The 20,557-nt window shown below is 40.4% G+C and overlaps 1 protein-coding gene across 1 annotated transcript in view; it reads right to left on the reverse strand.

Annotated features, from left to right (window-relative positions):
* SMPX (small muscle protein X-linked) overlaps positions 1-20,557 on the reverse strand; it is a 46,083-nt gene that overhangs the window by 10,260 nt on the left and 15,266 nt on the right. Inside the window, exon 4 of the mRNA XM_066571648.1 lies at positions 18,317-18,470. Within this exon, the coding sequence (XP_066427745.1) occupies positions 18,330-18,470 (141 nt within the window). The 3' untranslated portion in view covers positions 18,317-18,329. The remainder of the gene's footprint in view (positions 1-18,316; positions 18,471-20,557) is intronic.

Raw genomic sequence — 20,557 nt, forward strand, 5'->3', positions numbered from 1 at the left:
TAGTGCAGAAGGTAGTCTCACACCTGAGGAGTTGCAGCTGTGCTAATCACCAAAGATTAGGAACAGGCCTGCCCTTAATAGACCACAGCTGTGTCCAGTAAGAAGATGAGTGCTATAAAGAGTGGGTTAGCTGAGTGAGGAGAGAGTTGGTGTTTGTTGGTTGTGTTGTGTAGAGGGCTGAAGTTTTTTTGTCTGTACTGAGAAGAAGGAGTCAGTGCTGTGAGGAGCTGCCCATGAGAAATCACTGAAAAGGTATGGGAGACTTTTGCAATAAGATGACAACACCCAGATATTCTGTGCTTTTGTTGGACCATTCAGGCCACTTGGTTTTGTTTTGCTAGAAAAATATTTGATTTGGGGAGGCTGAAATTTGGAGAAAGATGATGTTATTTTTACTGATATTTTTATGGTAGGGTGAAGACTTCACATGAATCCTTTTGGCACTCTTATTGTAATCCCTCAGAGAGTGCAATAAAAGCCATTCTAGGGGCGGGCTATCACCCTCAAGATTGTTCTGCCTCATGCCATATGAGCTCTAAAAGGTGCAACTGTGTTACATAATTAAATTATGAACAATGGTTTTCAAGTTGTTTTGCACCAAAGAGATTCTGGAGGAGGCACTGGCCTTGGACTTCTTTTGTGCTGGCACTCCAATCAAGTATTAAAGCTTTACCTAAAATTATGTATGTAACATTCTCACAAATGCAACCTATCACACAGCAAAATGCTGCTGCTGGAAAGGTTCTCTGATTTCACACCTGAATGCTCATGTCTTTTGCTATTGTCATGCTGGCTGCCACTTCAAACTCCTGACAAGCTGGCATTTTCTCTAGGACACACACCCAGTGCTAAGCAGCACTGCTTTGTGTCTGCATGGTTTTCACATACAGAGAAGGCTTTAAATATTGTTTGCATTTTTTTAAATTAAAAAATGGTAAGCAAAAGGTTAAGAATTTTTCTTTTTTTTTGTGCTGGAGATGTTAGAGCTGCAGGGACAAAGACTGCGGAAAGTGAAATATTTGGCATGCTGCTGATTCCTAAGGAGCCCCTCGCTAATGGTATTTCGAAGGTACCATTGGTCTTTGTTGACAGCTGACTTTTGTGGCTTTTTCTTCTTTACAAAAAATTTAGGAACTTAATAATAATAAAAGGCACATATTAAAATAATATTGAGTTGATAAATGACTCACATAAGCATCACTTAATCAGTTAAGACTGAACATGAAGCCTAATAGTGATTATTAATATACAAATATTAAGAGATCAATACTAAGTTTTTTTTCCCCTATACTTAAAGTGAGGTAGGCTACTTCAGAGGCTTACTGGCATGTAGAAAGGATGATTCAGCATTGCTGTGCTTGTTTTGCAACCACACAATTTTGTAGCTATGAGATGGTATGAGGAAAATTGTTATGAATCATAAAGTTCAGGCAACACAATATAAGGCAGATTGCATGTGAATTAACATACTGTACAATGACGAACACATGAACACTCACCCTTACCTTCCATACTGCTTGATTTTTTCACTTCCTATCAGACTTTAATATTGTCCAAAGATTTTTATTTCATTATCCATAAGAATTCACATATTCTCCAGGATCCTAGCTCTGCCACTCATTTTTTTATTGCAAATGCTTTCCATTTTCATACAACTTTAATGGTTGAGAAGAAAGGTCTAAGCACTGGGTGTTGACTGGTTAGACTTTCAAAAGCCACGTGCTCAAACTTTGGCAAGGCAGACTGTTGTCTTATGTGTATGCCTGAAAAATAGGCACATTTTATGTTGATTTTAGAAATGACTATGTTAAAAAAAAAGTTTTATAAAACAAAGTCTAATCATGTGTATCCTGAAGGTAATTGATTTTTGGAGTTGTCTGTGTATGCTTACTTTGGGATTAAAATGATATATATTTAAATCATGACTTTTTATGAATTTCAAGTTCCAGGGTAATGGAAATAGAAGCAAACAGCATCTTGGTGTGCTGCAAACACGCCCTTTCTTTCTTCAGTGAAGCAAAAGGGTGAAATGACAAGAGAATTATCAGGTTGGATAATTACTGGAGAAAAAGCTTGATTTGTTGCTTGAGAGCTGGCATGGGCTGAGGCTGCTGAAATTTATTTAAATGCAATGAGTTTTTGTACCTTAGAGTATGCCAAGAGTCAAAATGGTCCAACATTTTTCTGATGGAACATTTCTCCACTGGGAAAGTTTTGTGATTTGAAAATATAACTTTTTATGGAAAGATTTTGCTTTCAGCAATTCTCCTGATGCAACGTGGAATACTGAGCATGACTGCTCTGGCCAGGTTTTTATCCCAGCAGCTGCCCAGGAGGCTCGTTCTGCTCTTTGACTTTGGAGGCTTCCAAGGGTCAGCAGTTTCAGGTCTGACGGACTCAAAACCCCAATCCCTGCTCAACAGTCCTAACATTCAGAAGCTGCTGGACATAGCTTCCCAAATCAGAGGAGAAATATCAAACTTTTTAAAACTGTAAATAGTATGGTTTAACCCCAGCTATTCCTGCTCCCTTGTGGTTCAGCTGAGGGCAGGGCCTAAATCTGCAGTATAACACAAACTTGGCATTCCCAAACTGCCTCTGTCTCATCTCAGCCTCCTGCTGCATTGAGCTGCACCTTCATTCAGGTGTGTGATGCCAAACACTTTAATGCTGCCCTTCAAGATTCATTTTGACAGCTACAAGCTCTAAAAATTAGCTGTATATGCTGTTTCCACCAGACTGACCCATAGGAAATTAAAAATTATTTTTATGAATGGGTCAGAAGCCAAGCCCCATGTGGATGCTAAGCAGAACTCACACATATAACAATAATAATAAAACTCTATTTGGCCCACAGTGATTTCTTGTGCACAATATGACACAATTCATGGCATGGAAATTTGAGACAAATGGAGGGATAGGCAAAAGACAGCTCAGTTATATTGGGTGTAATAATAAGCAGACTTACAATAGGAGCTGCTTGACTGCTGACACAGAGCAATGACTATTATTTTTATGCAGCAGACTTCCTGAGCCCTCCCAGGGCAGTATTTTGAAAGCATTTAGCTGATTAAACATGCCAGCCCCTATGAGTGAGGCACTTAGCTTTTCTTTGGGAAGCTGAGGAGATACCTAATTGCAGGTTTACAGAGCTCAAAGTACTTTAGAAGCTTGCCCTCTAGTTTCCCTGAAGAGTTACTGCCACGATGCAGTATTTACCAGTATGTTTTGACTGGGATTTATCTCACTGTAACAGTTTTTTCCCCTGGTTTTTTCCCCCACCAAAAACGAATTCCCAAACTGCATCCTACCAACAATCAACAGTGTAAATAAACTAGATTCACCATTAACCCTTTGGGCAATGTTCTGTACTAAATCATTGTATCAGTAGAGTTGACAAAACCACAATTCATTTGAAAATTAATGCTTGGGAAAAAAATAGTCTTTATTAATGGCAAACCCAGAAGCACAAGAAGAACAAAAGACTGTCAGAAAAGAGTCTTTTGCATTCTTAGCGCTTCAGATTGCTGAAGCAGCTGAAGGACACACTGTTCCTTTACATTACCACTGAGAAGAGGCTAGGGAAAGTAAAACAACCACATTTGTGTGGTAGCCAGGAAAACATAGAAGAGCAGCAGCACAACCTACCTGCTTCTGCTATTGCAGTTAAAGGGAAAAAATGCAGCAGTGTAACCTCTACAGACCCTTTTTGAACAGAGGGCTGCTGCCCCTTGACCTGCCACCCTGGGGAGGAGGGATCAACCTGCAGATGCTCCCCTGCTGCTGCCTAATGTGCTCCCCACTTTAAAACTAAACTGCAATTAAAGTTACAAAGAGAATCCACTTCAGAAGCTTCCTAGAGGTGAGCACTAGTGAGGGCTTTGCCAGGATCTGTTTGTTTGGAAGCCTCAGGAAAGGAACACAGCTCTGCTGTAATTTCAGCTCTTTCAGGACTTTGCAGGGATCTTGTGGGCACTTGGTCAGGTTGAAGCTCTGTGAGAGTAACACCCAGTGTTGAGTGCTGCTCTGCTGCTGAAAGAGAAGATGTGCCCAGAGATCCCAGTCAGCTGAAGTGACATTTAGTGGTCCCTGCTGGGCTCTGGAGGCAGGGGAAGTTACCTCTTCTTGACTGTGAGGCTGGTGTGGAGCCAGGTGGCTCCTCAGTACAGCTGCACTGCAGGAACAGGGATGGGCAGCATGGGGCAGCCAAGTGCTGCCAAACCTGAAGCAATCCCTATCCCTAGGCTCTCTCAGTCCGATCTCTTTGCTCTCAATGCATTAGCAGCAAGCTCTGTGATCTTGAAGACACTGAGAAGAGGCTCCTCTCCAAGAAAGACAAAAGAAATCTCAGCTATCTCTATTTGAGCCGCAATACCCAATTTATTCATCATGAATTCTGCCTCTTCTGCCACCTTACCCAGTCTGTACTGCAAATAACCCACATTTGACTCTCTGTGCTAGTTACAGTTTCTAAAAATGCTACTTTCTCCTGGTCATATGACTTCTTCTCACAGAATTCATAATGTGTGAGTGTTGTTCCATATAAATATAGTATATGTCTGATATGCCTACAGATAATATCACAGCATGACTGAACTATGATTAATTGTGGTACTAATCATCCACCTGCTTTCTTTCAACATAACTCTGGCACGTGCAATAAAAAGAGTGGGCCTGAGACAATGGTCACATCCCTGCAAATATACTCACAGATGAGACAGAAGTTGGCTCTGGTTTTATTTCCAATACATTTAAATTGAGACTTAGTGGTCTCTGGGCACTTTGCAAATACTTTTCCTTAAATTCTTAGCACTTTGTATGAAGCAAAATATATTGAAAAATATAGCAAATGGGAGGAAAAAGGAAAGGGCGGTAAGAAAATGGTTGCCAACTCAAAACCCAACATAGTTTTTACATAACCCACATTCTCTGCAGCCTCTTCTGCATATCTAAGCCTCATTCTAGGTTTTATGGCTCCTTTGCCATGGAAAAGTGAGAGTTCTTAATCAGCTTGGGAAATTTGACAGCCGTCTTGCACCTAACCCAGAGGATCGCCTCAGAGATGGAAAAGCACGAAGCCAAGCCATCTTATACAGGTTGTTAATTTAACTTGGCATGTTACTGGCTGCATCAGAAAACTGTGTATTCTGACATCTGGTCTGTACAGGATATGCTCAATTCTTCACATTATCTCACTTCTTCAAAGCTACTGCAGGTAGTGGGGCAGTTTTAATACATAAATCTACAGTACATGTTTTCATATCAATAACCAGTGTATATATATATGTATAACCAGTATGTATATATATATATATGTTGTGTTTATAGAATTTTGTAATTTATTAGGGTTTCAAAGGTAAGCCCATCTTTTTCCAAGGAATAGACAGGTTTCTTCAAAACATAAATGAAAGTGTTACAACATGTTGCCTGTCGTGTTAATACTTGATTTGCAATTTGTGACAAGTGAGCATTTAGAAATGAGTTATTAGAATTGACTGGAAGACATATGGGAGAACTAAACGTTCTCACCATGTTTCAAAATAGAAAATTATTTTTGACTAAACAAATTGAAAAGGAAAAGAATATGTTTCCACAGAGAAATAGAAGAAAAAGCTGAGAGGAATCACCTGCTGTTAAAACACAGGCACCAGAGACCAATTATATTTTGGTTTTGAATTTGCATGGCCGTGATCTACAGTTTCTGTGGAAAATATTTCTTTAGCTCAGCTCGGCAGAAAGGCTCCTCTCAGAAGGTGAGCAGCAGCTCCTGCTGGAGCACTTACGCAGCTGTACCAGCACAGCTGCTGGGTCTGACTGCAGAGACACAGAGCCCCACTCACTCTCAGCAGTGAGCAATATGCAATTTGAAGATTCAAATTTGGAGTGTGATTTTGACATGCACTTAAGTGATTTATGAGCACAGTTCCCTCTGAGTGACCTTGGGGTTGAGCTCCTTACCACTAAAGGACAGTCCCAGCAATCTGAATGCCTCAGGTGCAAATGGGATGCAGGTACTTAAATCCAAAATTGTGGTCCTCAAAACCATGAACCAGCTACACCATAACCTCAAACTGTGCTCATGTCCATCTAAAATGACTTCAATTTAAATAACCCTGCTTATCTGAGTGCCAGGGAGACATGTAAACCTGAGCAGCACCCAGAAGCTTGGTGGGTTTCCACAGAGGCTGTCCTCCTCAGCACCTACACAATTGCATCAGACTGTACAAAAACACAGCAGCAGCCACCCCGGTTTCTTTCAAATCATAGCTTGAGGAGACTGTTGCTACACAGATTAGCCTTTAGACATGGTCCACAGCAATCCACAGGCTAAGGCACATGGAAGCAAGTTTCCTCAGTGCCAGCTGAGCTCCTCATTGCTAAGCTGCCATCAGGCTGACTTATCTACAGATTAATTCATTTCTGCACAGAAGGTGAGCTTTAGCTTGAAGTCTAGAAGGGGCCCCCTTGCCAAGCTAGCCTAGAGTCTCCAGGAAAGCAAGAACTGTGGGTTTTAATCCTTTTGAGGTAAAGAAAGACCTGACCTGGTTTATTCATGCTTCCTGGCTGTGTATGTGTGATAACTACTGAGCCAAGGCAGAAGGGAGGGGCCATCAGCACATCTCTTCTTTTGCATGTTTGCAAATTTTTCTACTTGCTTTTTTAAAAAATTGGAGCATATCTGGAGGAGACAGTTCACACTGTTTATTCAGGGTGACGGGAAATGTCTCCTGGCTTTACTGAGAACATCACTGAAGCTCCAGGGGAAAAAATCTGATTGTTTTCCATTTTTTTCTGTTAGCTATGTCTAAACAGCTTTCCACACAAGCTTCACCATGCTGCTTGCAGAAGTGTCTCAAGGGTTCATAACAGCACATGCAAAACCATCTTCTCAAGATGGCAGAAGTGTGGGTTTCTACAGGGCAGAACATTTCTGAAGGGACCTGTGTGATCAGAGGCACTGAGGACTATGGGTGAGACAGGACTCTCTCTGCCTCCATTTTCCTCTCTCTGTAACCTTGTACATCTCTTTACAGCCAATTTCCTGTTAGGAGGAGCCAGGATTTATCCCTGAGCAATGCGAGAGCACCCTGGCAGGGGAAGACAATTCTGTCTTCATCTGTCCCTTGGGATGCAGCAACTGAGGCAGAAGGCAGTGCCACAACGTGGGCCAGCTGCTCTCCACTCCTGCCTGCCTGCTTTCAGGGTCTGAGCCACTCAGCTCCCCTCTTTAGTGAGGGAGCCAGTGAGCAGGTAGGTGTTTCCAGAAGCTGGAGCTGAGGCAGCTGTTCCCCCTGGTAGATCCTGCAGAGGATCACCTCCCTGGCAAAGAGAGCACTGGGGGACACGGAGATGAAGTGCCTCCCTGAGGCAGGTCAGAACAGCAGTGCAAGGTGTGTTCTGCCATCCTGGGCGGCCATCTGGAGCTGCCTGCTTCATTCTGCCCAACATGGATCTGGTCCCTGTGCTGCTCATAAAATTCCAGACACTGCTGAGGGGCGTGAACAAATGCTCCATTGGCTGAAAGTATTCTTCTGCCATTGCACATGACTTTCATACCATGGGCTTGCCTTGATGAAAATGCTTAAGATGCCAAAAATCTCACTGGAGATGGAGCCCCAAGGACTTGACTTTGCTGAAGGATGGTCAATCTTTAGATCAAAAATGAGGCTTTTAGCTGCAGGTCAGCACAAGCTTCCCTGAGAGCCAGCCTCTACTCACCTCTATGGTGTCTGTTAAAGCAAGGCATTGAAGCTGATCACTTATTTGTCATCCTGCCTTAGGTGTTCTTAATTTCAACCCAACTGCAGATAACTTCACACTTGGACATGGCCCATGACTGCTTGTCAAGTGAGCTGTGGTGTTCTGTGGCCAGGATTAACACAGGTTTGGCCATTGTTCTCTACACGTGTAAGGCAGAACACAAACATGGTTTGTGACAGACCTTGGAGCATTCACAAGCTCAGCAGTGGCTCAGGTGTTGTCTGCTAATGTGTTAAACTGTAGTAACTGGAGACAGACAACACTTAGCTGCAGAATTAATTTGCCCTAGAGTAATTATTCACATATATGATAGCATATTGATTCTGTTCCAGAATAAAAAATTTAGAAGCATATTAAAAGCAGAAAGAGATGCACTACTACACTCTTCATTACTGTTTTAATTAAGGGCTTAAACTAAAAAAAGGGTATATGTGTGATATACCCATCTGGACTCACTTTACTTTCAGCAAAATGGACTGAAAAACTGAAAGTATGCCTCGTCTTCACAGAGAGAGCTCTTCTTTTCTTGAGAACTAAAAGAGAGAAATATTACATATTTTTCAAAAAATAAATGCTTCTATTCAAAGCCTGAAGAGACAGATCAATTCAAATATTTTCACACAAAACCACAAAACCAAGGAAATTGAGAAATTCAAAATTAAAAGGTTTGAGATCCTTCATTAAGTATTTAATGGAGGTCTGAGATCCTTCATTAATTTTAGCAGAGGACATACTGTATCCCATCTCTAATGATCTTTGGGAAGGATACTGCACAAAAGAGCAGTGTGATTTGTAAACACAGAAAAACTGAAGGTGTTCTTTTCTCTATTTTAGCTCAAATATTTGGTTTCAAGTCTTTGCATATGCATTTTCTTCCATTTCAGTACATTCTTAATGTTGGTTTCATCTTCTATACAAAGGCAGCATGTTTCAAAGCTTTGAAAGAGCAATATCCAGTTATTGTCATCATCCTTCTCTCAGAACAGGAGCAGTTTGGCTTTGGGGGAAGCTTTTTGTTCTTTGATGTTTCCTCAGTAAAAGCCATTGCTGTCCCTTTGTCCCAGCCCCGTTCCGGCCCTTTGTCCCAGCCCCATTCCTGCCACTCGGGGCTCATCGCTGGGAGCGGGGCAATCCCGGCCAGCGCCTCCCTCCCCGAGTGCATCCCCGGCCACTGCCATCACTGCTCTGAGATTGCTTTGCTCTGCCCTCAAAGGCTCTGCAAATTCACGTAGGAGGAACAGCAATTTTAAGACAAGGTGTGCTCCAAGGCAATAAATGAGAACAAAGACCCAGGAGAGCTAAAAGCTGAAGGACTCAATTTATTTCTTTTATCCATTGAATAGCTGAATTATTAAATTAAAAGCAATGCTACATCAACTTTACCAAGGTGGGGGAGTGAGTTCTGAAGAGCAAGACTGAGGGTTTTATTCTGCTTTGATGGAACCCATGTCTGTCCATGAACCTCGGTCAATTGCAGTCAGAAGCAAATACAGCCCTACTGTTATGACCTACTGTAAATAGCAGGACAGAAAACCAGGCATTACATTTGTTCCCAAGTTGAAGTAAAGATTAGTTCAGCTGAGTCTCCCTTCAGCCCTTCAGCTAGCTAAAACCCATAGCAAATCAAATTTGAAAAACAAATTATGACCAACACTGAGAGTAAAACTAATACATATTTCTGCAGGGAAATGCTCGTTTATGCTGTGTCCTTTTTTCACATGGAAATACAGTGTATTTGAGACTCCTTTGGCAAATCAAAGGGAAATTAGGAGATTAAACCAGCAGCAGATAGGGTCAGCAAAACCCAGCTACACTGGAAGCTTAGCATTTCCTCTGTAATGTTGACAGTGGGGCAATGGATTTTGGGATCAGTGTCATGGGATCAGTGTCATAGGTAGAACATCCTATGTTCTACCTACACACAGTGAGCTCAAACACTACAAAATTTTATTCTCTGAAGAAATTTGCAAACAAGTGTGAAACAGAGGTAGCCTTGGCACTAAAGGAGCTACATTTTTTTAAAAGAAGGCACACCAGGAGCAATTTGGTGGCTGAAGCAGGTGTAGTCCTGAGTACAAAGCAGGGCTTGGGACACTTGTAGATGGCCTGCTCCTGGACAGGGGTGACAAGGCTCATGCCACATCGAACCAGTTCTGCAAGAGATGACAAAGTACAGTAATGCAGTAATTTATGTGGTTTTTAAGCACAAGGCTGTGAGAACATAATTAGGTAGTCTTCTATCAAATGAAATGAATAAAATCTATAAAACAAAATGATGAGGCACTAAATTTAGAAGAAAATTCGTTTGATTATCACATCAGAGCTGAGATATTTCAGATCATACTGTCAACTTAATTGGTGACAATTTATGTAGATTTGATAAAACTATCTGAGCTGTTACTAATGTGGGAAGTCACACTTCATGTATTCCAAAGCAGTTAGCCTTTTCAGTCTGATGTAGCACTTGAAAACCTTGTGCTGAACACATTTTGAACTGTATAAGGTGGGAATGACTGGAATTGCTTATTATTTTGTGTTTCAGATGATTTCTGTCATTAGTGTCTGATTGCTCCAGGCATACCTAACACTGGCAGGACAGTTCCCAGGCAGAGACAAACAGCATTGCTCTCATCTCACTCATACCTCTCTAGCAGTGAGCAGTAGGATCTTGTTCCTGCTCTCCAGTTTCTAATGTCCACAGTTCCCTGGTTACAACTAGTTCTGCATGGATTTATATGAATATGACTTGGGATAGGTGCCTTTCAAGTCACAGGACCTTCATCTAAATACTTGGACGTGTTCACAGAGCAAATAACTGAAGTTTTAGGGATCCCTGATATCCTGTTCTGAGATTTCCAAGGGAAGCACATTCCAGTGTGGTTAGATGCTGTAGTTCATGGGCTAAGTCTTAACACATCTAGCAGAGATAAGCCAAAAAAAGACTGTTTACTGTATTCCCTCTTAACATTTCACTGATCCCTCAATATCTAATATCTCATGAGACCTCCTGCCTTTCTGAGCTTCCTTTGAGGGGTGTCACCCCAGAAATTGCATCTCAATCAGGCAACTGATTGAGATGCAACTATTTTTTCTGAAAATCTTTCATGAACAGGACCAATGGAAAGAGAGGGGTTATTTTATAAAAGCGTTCAGGACTAATTAATCAACAGAATGACTACAGGGAAGCAGTTATTAAATAGCAGTGACCTATGAAAATTTTCAGCTTTCAAACAAAACTCTTTGACCTGTCTTCCAGAAATGTTCTCACTTGATAACAGAGCAGAGATTTGTGGGTCCACATTGCTAGCATTGGAAGTATTTTGTTACTTTAAGTGCATTAATGTTTCAAAGGGAGAGGCTCAATGAAGACATTTCTCCTGTCTCTGTGTAGAGGCCTGTTCATCTCCATGTCTGCAAACTCTCTTGTGTATGGATGTGGATAGAGCAGCAAATAACATGCTCATCTTCTAAAAATTAGGACAGACTTCTTCAAGTCATTGCTTTGTGCTTGTGTCTTCCAGTAATAATAATAATTTTAAAAAGCTCTGCTTGAATATACAGTTTGGAAATAAAAGACTCTATGTTTTTTTCATATTTTTTTGTTTTGAAAAAACACAAGCATCTATTCTTGTAGTTTGCTTTGAAGCAAAATGTTTTCTGGTTCTTCAGTGTTTGTTTTGAAGTTATTAGTCAGTTTCCAAAACCACAAAGCAGAATCTTTTCCTAACTAGTTTATGTAGAAGTATTTGTGGTTTATAAGAATATGCCCTGTTCTTTACTTGGCAAAATTAACCTCCTAACACACACCTTCAAGCTTTCTGAGGCCTCTAGAAAGCAGACTCTCTCCAGCCTGTTCTCCCCTCCTCTTTCACAATTCAGCTAGAGAATGAGAAGGAAATCTCTCCTCGACTTGCAAAGGACTGATGTGTGCTGGGCTAGAGACTCAATCCAGGACAGACAGCTGCAAACCACATTGGAGGAAATAGGGCTGGTTTGGCTGGGGTGGAATTAATTCTCTTCACAGTGGCTGGTATGAGGCTAAATTTTGGATTTATGCTGAACACAGGGCTGATAATACAGAGATGGTTTTTGTTATTGCTGAGCAGGGCTTACACAGAGCCAAGGCCTTTTCTGCTTTTCCTACAGCCACACTGGTGAGGGCCTGGGGGTGTGTGGGAGGTTGGGAGGAGACACAGCTGGGACAGGTGATCCCAATTGTCCAAAGGGATATTCCAGTATGGCATCATGATCAGTCTATAGTGGGGGAAAGAAGGAGGGGGAGGATATGTTTGGAGTGCTGGTGTTTGTCTTCCCAAGTCACTGATGTGTGCAATGGGGCCCTGCTCTCCAGGAGATGGCTGAGTTCCTGCCTGCCCTTGGGAAGCTGTGAATGAATTCCTTGCTTTGCTTTGCTTGCTTGCATGACTCTTGCTTTACCTATTAATCTGGTTTTAGCTCAACCCACAAGTTTTCTCACTTTTACCCTTCCAATTCTCTTCCGCCCAGCATTGGTGGGGGAGTGAGTGAGTTCCTGTGTGGTACCTGGTGGCTGGCTGGGGTTAAACCATGACAACCAAATTTTTTGTTCTGATCACAGAAACTCTGGGAAACAAAAACATGAATAATGTTCAGGATTGGTTTTTTTTTGCTCGAGGAGGTAACAGGATTACAGAGGTTCCTCTGATACTAAATGATGTCCTGGACATTCCATTTTCCTCTTTGAAAAGAAATTTCTAGCTCTTCTGTATTAAAGTCTGAAAGCACATCTTAAGTACACTCAAAAAACCTGGAAGGCAAACCAAAAGAACTTTAAATATGCCATTAAAAAATCCTACAAGCCTTCAGCAACCTAGTTGCTTAGGACAATTTTACAAGAAGAAGGGACCTGACAAAATTGATGGCTGGCCATGAAACCCTCAAGTGCTGCTGGTCTGGGAGTTTTAATCAAAAACAGCAGGATGGTGGGAAACCATAGGTAGAAGAAGACAAGAAGCACTTTGAAATTAACACAGGCCACACAGTGAGTATGTTGGGGGATGCCCAGTTACTGGGCACTGAGACAGAGTGGAAATTTTCCAGAGAAGAAATCCATTTCGGATTTAGGTAAAATGTACCTCTTTGAATTAAGTCTGTAGCTTGCAAACATAGCTGTTTGGTCTGACTGCCTGTTCTTACAAAAAACCTATGCTCAAAGAAACTACTTCAGCCAGAGGACAGAGACAAGAGGGAGGCCCCTTGAACTTTGAAACAGATGGAGAGGCTGCGGGAGGCAGGGCAGGGTGACCCAGGAGTTTTCTCTGTACTTTCTGATAAAAAACTAGCTGCAAGGGTAACTATCTGCAAGGATAACTGGCTGCAAGGGTAATGTAAGAATCAGTAAAATGAATATGTATGAACCTATTGTGAAATGCCATGCATATGGATTAGTAAGGGAGATCAAAAAGGAGTTCTTAGGGTTACACATCTTTTAAGGGGAGAAATCCTCACATGCGTCCAGCGCTGTATTAAACATACCAGCTTTACAACTTTCACAAAGTTCTGGAGTGTTTTTCTTTCTGCAATTCAGCACCACCAAGAAGAGCCTGGCTCTGTCCTCTTTGCACCCTGCCTTTAGGTACTTGTGCACATCGAGGAGATCTCCCCATGACCCCTCTCACTTTGGCAGAAGGGTCTTGCAGAAATTCTTGATGCACATCTTCCTTCTTCATCCCATAGTTCCCACTCCAGGAGATCTTATCTCCTGACCTACCTTGGCATCCTCTGGATGCAGGATTCCCTTTTCTCACAGAAGCTTTGGCTGCTGGGATTCAATTAAATGAACACATATTCCTAAAACTGCAGTGCTCTTTCAAGAGCTCACAGCAGGTCAGAGTTCCTCTACTAGCAAAGCACTGTTGTGTTTCTGGAGAAAAAAGCAAAAACCTTGCTTGTAACTGTACTGCAGTTTAACTGTACACCTTTGATCCACGTGAGCCCAGGGACAAGATGCAAACACTAAATTGTGTGTAAGAGCAGGGACACCAGGAGAGGTAAATGGCTGCTGCTAACTGAGGGGCAGCTTTAGAACAAATATATAGCAGGAAACTCTAATTAAATCTTTAGTGAGCAAAGTTATAATGTGCATTTTTACCCTGGGGTGATTGACAATTTATTTTATGTAAATAATTAATAGCAACACCAAGGAACATCTTGTGTAAATGGATATAAGACCTTTATTCCCTGAGGGACTTAGGGTTTTTCCCCCTTTCTTTTTTCCCCAAGTGATGCCAATCTCAGAGGCTGCTCTGCTGACAAGATTTCTCATTTTATGTGGGGCAGAATTCTCTGCATAGTGCAAAGGCTAAGCTGCACTAGGAAGCTTTTGCTAGTTCTTCAGCCTTCAAAGTAGAGCTCCCTTGCTTCTGTAACCTGACAACAGAACTACCTTCTGCAATCAAACCACCCTCCCCAGGAGAGCTCCAGGTAAAGACAATTTGTCTGCAAGTACTGCATCAGATGGTGAGAAACCATCTCATCAACATTGTGATGGGGATCCTGACAATCCCCTTCTCCAAACACAACCAGAATACAGTGCTGGGAGTGCTGCCCCAATGTCCATGACAGACTGTTTTGTAACTTTAAGATAGTAAATTTCCCTTTTTGCCTTTTGAGAAGTTCTTCCACTAAGAACGCTTCCTTCAAGAGGAAAGGACTAGACCCCTTTAGCTGAAGGTGTAGGTCCTCTGAAACCAAAGTCCAGCATTTAGACTCCATGGCCCTTCACCATAAAAAAATTTCTTACACAGCCCTCCACACTTCAGGATACAAAAGGTGAAGGGATGCAGGATGAAGTATGAACATGAGCTGCAGAAGTTAACTGGCTGCCATTATCTATATTCTCAGGGGAAATGCCAGTTTGTGCTCAGTCCCATTTTCAAGTACAATCACCATACTAGTTATCACATGAGATATCACAACAATTGGCAATAAATCTCAGCCATAGCAGGCTCCATTTGTCACAAACTAAATGCTTCCTACCACTACTTATTCAATAGGACATATATTTTTAGTGTATAATATTTTGCTACTATTTTATTTTGCACATGCTTCACTCCTGTGCATGTAGAAATGTCCAGGTGTGAAGAGAGCAGAAAAAAAAACTGTAGATGGAGAAAAGGGAAATGAATCATAACTCACTTTGTATATTAAAACTAGCTGCATGTAACACATCATCTACAGGTATGGAAGAAAAAAAATCTTTATGACAGATTATGCTAATTAGATAATTATAGATGATAGAGCAGATCCCCATAAGGGATGACTGCAGTAATATCTTAACTGAGGAGCACTTGATGACCTTCAGTGGATCCAGCTTCATGACATCTCCCTAATTACATTCCTCCCACAAACTGTTGTAGTCACTACTATGATCATAGCAAGTCTATTCATGTTTCCTAATTTGGTGAAGAGCAAGACCAAAGACATTTAACAGAAGTTACTCTAAAGTGAAAATTATGTAGGAATGGGTTTGCAAATAATGAACCAACCTAATGCTTTGTAGGTTTCTTATTTTTGCTGCTGGGTTTGCATGCTAAACTGAGCAAGAAAACATGGATCAAAATTAATACAAAATTAATTATGTTAGCTTACAATTTATTGAAACTAACCATGAAATATGACAATACAGGAGGTAAAGCTGGAAATACTTGCTGTGGTTCTAAAATCTTTGATATCTGTGGCATGTTAAAGTGTACTTGTGATTTTTTTATTGTATCATATTATAGGATCACAGAATGATGGAAATTATCCCGAATATTTAGAGTTATTCTAACTGTTTCAAGTAGAAACAGAGCTTCCTAGAGAGTACCACAAGAAAGAAAAAAATAATATCAAAGGGAAATCCCTCAGTAGTGAATATCTGAGAAGATTATAGTACTGATGTAAGAGAGAATTAATTTCCAAACTGTGACAACCAAAGAACACCCCCATCTAACAGTAAATACTCTGCACAGGCATATTCTATTGACCAGTCAGCTCACCATTCTTTTGAGATCATCACAGCCAAAGGATGATCTCTAACCCCTTCTTGTAGATGGAGCAAAGTATCAGGTACATGTGGCTGTGAATTTCTTGCAGACGAAGATAATCTTCTCTGGATTTGCACAATCAATCATAAAACAGCTCTCTGACAATACCACATTTTATACAAGGCTGCAGGCCACAACTTAAGCACTGGATCTGATGAATTTCCTCTTACAGGGGACAGTCCATACATTTAGAATCACTCAAGGCTGTTGGATGTGGCATCTGATTAATTTACATCTCAATTTTATATGGAATTCAGGCACATGCTTAGTTCTGCACAACATTCAAACTCACAGGATCCAGCGAGTCCTGTACCTGCAACCCCTGTGAACACTGAGTTTTCAGATATGATCTGTGACTGCACTACCCAAAATCCAGAAATCTACATCCCTGTCAGAACCTGATAACCAATACATCAAAAGAAGGACAGAGACAAAAATTACTTCTTAATAACCTCACTGCTTTCAAGATGCCCTTTACTTTGCTGATGTTTCTGTAGAACACTTTAGAATGAACATCTGAGCCTGCCCTAAATGTTTCTGTCAGATTCTCAGTAAGGTAATTACTAAAAAACTTTTAAATGTTAAAAATAGCAATCATCTGAGAATAAATATGGGGCTAAATTTATGTTGGAATATCTCTTATAGGAAAAAACCTCTTTAAACCCTCACATTAAAAATTCATATTTCTCTGGGCAGTGCTTTACTGAAATTACTAAAATGTTACATTTTACAAAATGTTTCCCCCCCGCCCCCAAGTTTCCTGAAGAGAAAGACTCTGTTGCATGTTTAAAATATCAGGAACATTATGACACAGCAGGGTAAAAGCAAGAAAAAACTCAACACTCTTTCCTTCCAAATGGCATATTTATGCTGTACATAAAAATAATGATGTTAATGATGCAGAGTGCACTGGGGCAATGCACTCAAATTATACACAATTTCTTTTAAGATTCCTGGTTCTTAGCACTTCTGCATTCCCAGAACCCCTTTGCATTGCTTTCTGTTTTCCTCTGTTTTTCATTTATGTTTCTGTGCAGTAAATTCCAGATGATTTTCTCCTGCTCAACTCCTCTGCCTCTCTTCAGGATAAAGAGGATTTATCAGCCAGTATGCACAACTAGTAATTCAGGTGAGTTTTATGTGACACAACTATCTTTTCCTTACTGTAGCCAGAGTGGGGATTTTTTGGAATTAAAACTTCTCTGTACATCTGAGTTTTCATTGTAAGTGCCTGACACATCTTTACTGACTCAGGCTTTTCAAAGAAATCAGAGGATAATTTCATGGACAGAAGTTATCATTAATTTCTATAAGGTTCAGAATGTGGAGCAACCAAGGCCTATGGGTCTTGTTTAAATCAGATATAAATTTTTCTGAAGTTGGCACTGAAATGCTGAATATTTCCTTTTGGAAATATTCACTTGGCACTGAGTATTTACTTTTAAATAAAATGATCATAGAATCATAGAGTGGTTTGGGCTGGAAGGGATCTTTAAAGGTTATCTAGTCCAACCCCTCTGCAATAAGTAGAGTGATCTTCACTAGACCAGGTTGCTCAGAGCCTCATCCAGCCTGATCTTCAGTGTTTGTGGGGATGGGGCATTTACCACCTCTCTGGGCAATCTGGTCCAATGTTTCATCACCCTCATAGCAAAAAACTTCTTCCTTATATCTAGTCTGAATCCAACGCCCTCAGGTTTAAAACCATTACTCATTATCCTATGACAAGAAGACCTACTAGAAATTCTGTCCCCCTCTTTTCTCTAAACCTTCTTTGAGTACTGAAAGACCACAGTGAGATCTGCCCAGAGCCTCCTCTTCTCCAGGCAGAACAACCTCACTCTCTCTGTCTGTCTTTCACAGAGATGCTCCTGCCCTCGCTTCACCTTTGTGCCCCTCCCCTGGATTCACTCCAACAGGTCCATGTCTTTCCTGTGCTGGACTACAGCAAGTCCTGGAGTGCCACAAATAGCATTGGCTATGTTTGTGTGATCAAATACATGGAACCATTAGTATGTCAATTTTGAATTACATAAACAAATTAATATCAAATATCTAATGTTCCAAAGGAGCTTTTCAAAAATACTGACCTACTTGTCCATCACTGCAATAAATTTATTTGCATTGTAAAACATTCATTTCTAGTTATATTGTAAAAATACAAGTTCAAAACTGGAACTTATGCATATGAAGCAATATGTAATTTTTAAAGTGGGTTTCATATTCCAAATGCACTGAATTCTTAGTATGCTGAACAGACTACTTCAGGCTGGTTGGTGGGTGCCATATATCATTGGATATAGTCTCCAACATGATCTATGTTTGAAATAACAGTAAATCCCAATTATGAGTTCTAACACTTTTTCTTTGACTTATGGGGTGTGACTCCAGGTCCACTGAGTAATTGAAAAGCCATCTTTTTACTTAGAAAGCCTTCTGGATCAGCCTGCTTCTCCCAGAGCCATGCAGAGAACTTCTCTTCTACTCACCTGCTTCTTCCAGCTACTGTTCAACTTTGGGGACATATTTCAGCTCACTCTTTATGTTCTGAATCTCTGACAAGTTGACAGCAGGACCTGGAAGTTTCTTAGCTCCTGGGAGCAGTTTCTTCTCTTTCTCCTCCTCTGTTGAAGCAGGAGCATTCTGCAAAAGGGACAGCAGTGACCTTCCTGCTGCAATAGCAATCTCTTGAACATGAGCATATATCAGTTATTTGAAAAACAGGAAATGATATTTTTACACTAAAGGCAATCCCAGTGGAAAAAGGGGTGGAGTCATGAAGAGATAAGTTATTTTGCTGGTTGTTGTCTAAAATGTCTAAAACCATTCTGAAAAGAATAGAAGATGCTCAGTGTAGAGGAATGAGGATTAGAATGGGTAAGACTTTACAATGCCAGTCAATTACTAGAAAGTAACTGACTGTAGAATTAAAGGCAACTCTAAATCCTTCATATTTTAGATGACAAAAAAGTAGAAGAACCATTTTTATCATCTAATTCCTTTGAGAGTTTCACAGTTGGCAGACACTTGGAGAGGAAGATCATCATGCACTTCTGCAGCTCTGGAGAAGCGCTATGATAGTAGGTTATGGACTCCAAAAGCTCCATGCAAGATCAACATGAGTTGAAATTTAACTTTTCATAACCTCAGGTGCAAGACCAGAAGGGGTTTTTATCACTTTATATTTGAATTAGGGTAGTGCTGCATGGCTATTTTGCTGACACTGTAAAAATACAGCAATTATACAATAGTGAGCAACTCAGCTCATTTCCCATGGACCACAGTATTTCAGCCCTTGGTACTTCCTCAGCTGCACTTGCTTCTAGGTGAGTAGAGCAGGTATTTAAGACCATTTCTACTCTAGACTGGGAAATATTTTGAAGGAGTAGATTTCCAGACATGAGTTTACTGTTGTTCCAGCCTGTTGGGTATTTCATAAAGCTGGCATAAAGAAGGAATAAAGTACACATAGAGATTAATTTATATTTTACTATAAAAAATTTCATTATGGTTTTTTTTTCATTTTTGATTTCTCTGTGAATGTCCTCTTGTGATGGGCTTTTTAGAGTTCAATCATGATTTAGATTTGTTAGCCACCCTTCTTGAAAAGGTGCATTAACTGTGAACAGTCAATTCTTAGTATTTAACTTAATTTTTAAATTCCAACATTACTTGTCAAATATTGTTGGCCAGTTAACCTCTCTTTTTTTTCTCTGTTGACTAATGGACTACATGCTAATCAGGAAGAATACTGCAATGTCAAGTAGCAAACAAACAAGGCATTGTAGAAAACTGTCATTTTCTACCTATCTGATCTTTAAGGACTTTCCTAAGATCACCAGATATAAGAAAATGGAATTGATAATTACATTTCTTGGCTTGGTACACTTGTATTATCATTTCTCACATTTTAGCCAATACATTATTAATTAATCCAGGATAATACTAATAATATTTGAGTATTTTTTGCTAGATGATTTCAAATCCCAGCCAGTAATTCATCCCCAGGAACTGTATGTACTGCCTGATATCTAGTTTAATGATCTAACATCCTGAAACAGTAGCAAAGCACAGCAGGAGAATAAGTAAATTGCTACAAAAGCTGTTTGGAAGGATGTACAAAATTGTATCAATAGTCAAAGATGTCATAAGCTTGTATTGTTTCCTTTTACAGTTTTCCTAGATAATCTGAATAATCAGGAGAAACAAGCACTTCCTGAACCCTGCAGTACTTATTAGTACATAGCAGAAACTATGTAAAAAATACCATTTCAAGTCATGTGCAATACCATTCCTCTTGTAGAATAAGTGGTGCAAGCTTTGCCCACATTTTGGAGACTTTGTGCTCCATAAATTGTTGTCAGCTTTCTCTTCCAGCCTCAGGTGTTTGCTGTTTATGACCTCACTGCTCCCTGTATCACTCACTCCATGTGCAACATACAGCTAAGATCAGATTAAAGCCTTCAGTTTAATGGAAGGAAGCCTGAAGAGTCACTTATACACTAAGGGTTAAAAAATACAAGCATGGGAATGCTCTGACTGAAGAAGAGTTATTTTCTGTAATTCCCACCCTCCATTTCTTTTCATGTTAACATGTCTGCTCCACTGACCTTCAAAAATATACATTCCTATGTGACTCCACCACCCCTTTGAGTAAGATCCATATTCCCCTCATCTCCTATGTCAAGGCTTTAAAATACAGTGGAAAATGCACTGTTAGCAGTGATTAT

The sequence above is a fragment of the Molothrus aeneus genome, chromosome 2 (assembly GCF_037042795.1).
Source record: "Molothrus aeneus isolate 106 chromosome 2, BPBGC_Maene_1.0, whole genome shotgun sequence".
NCBI classification, from domain to species: Eukaryota; Metazoa; Chordata; class Aves; order Passeriformes; family Icteridae; genus Molothrus; species Molothrus aeneus.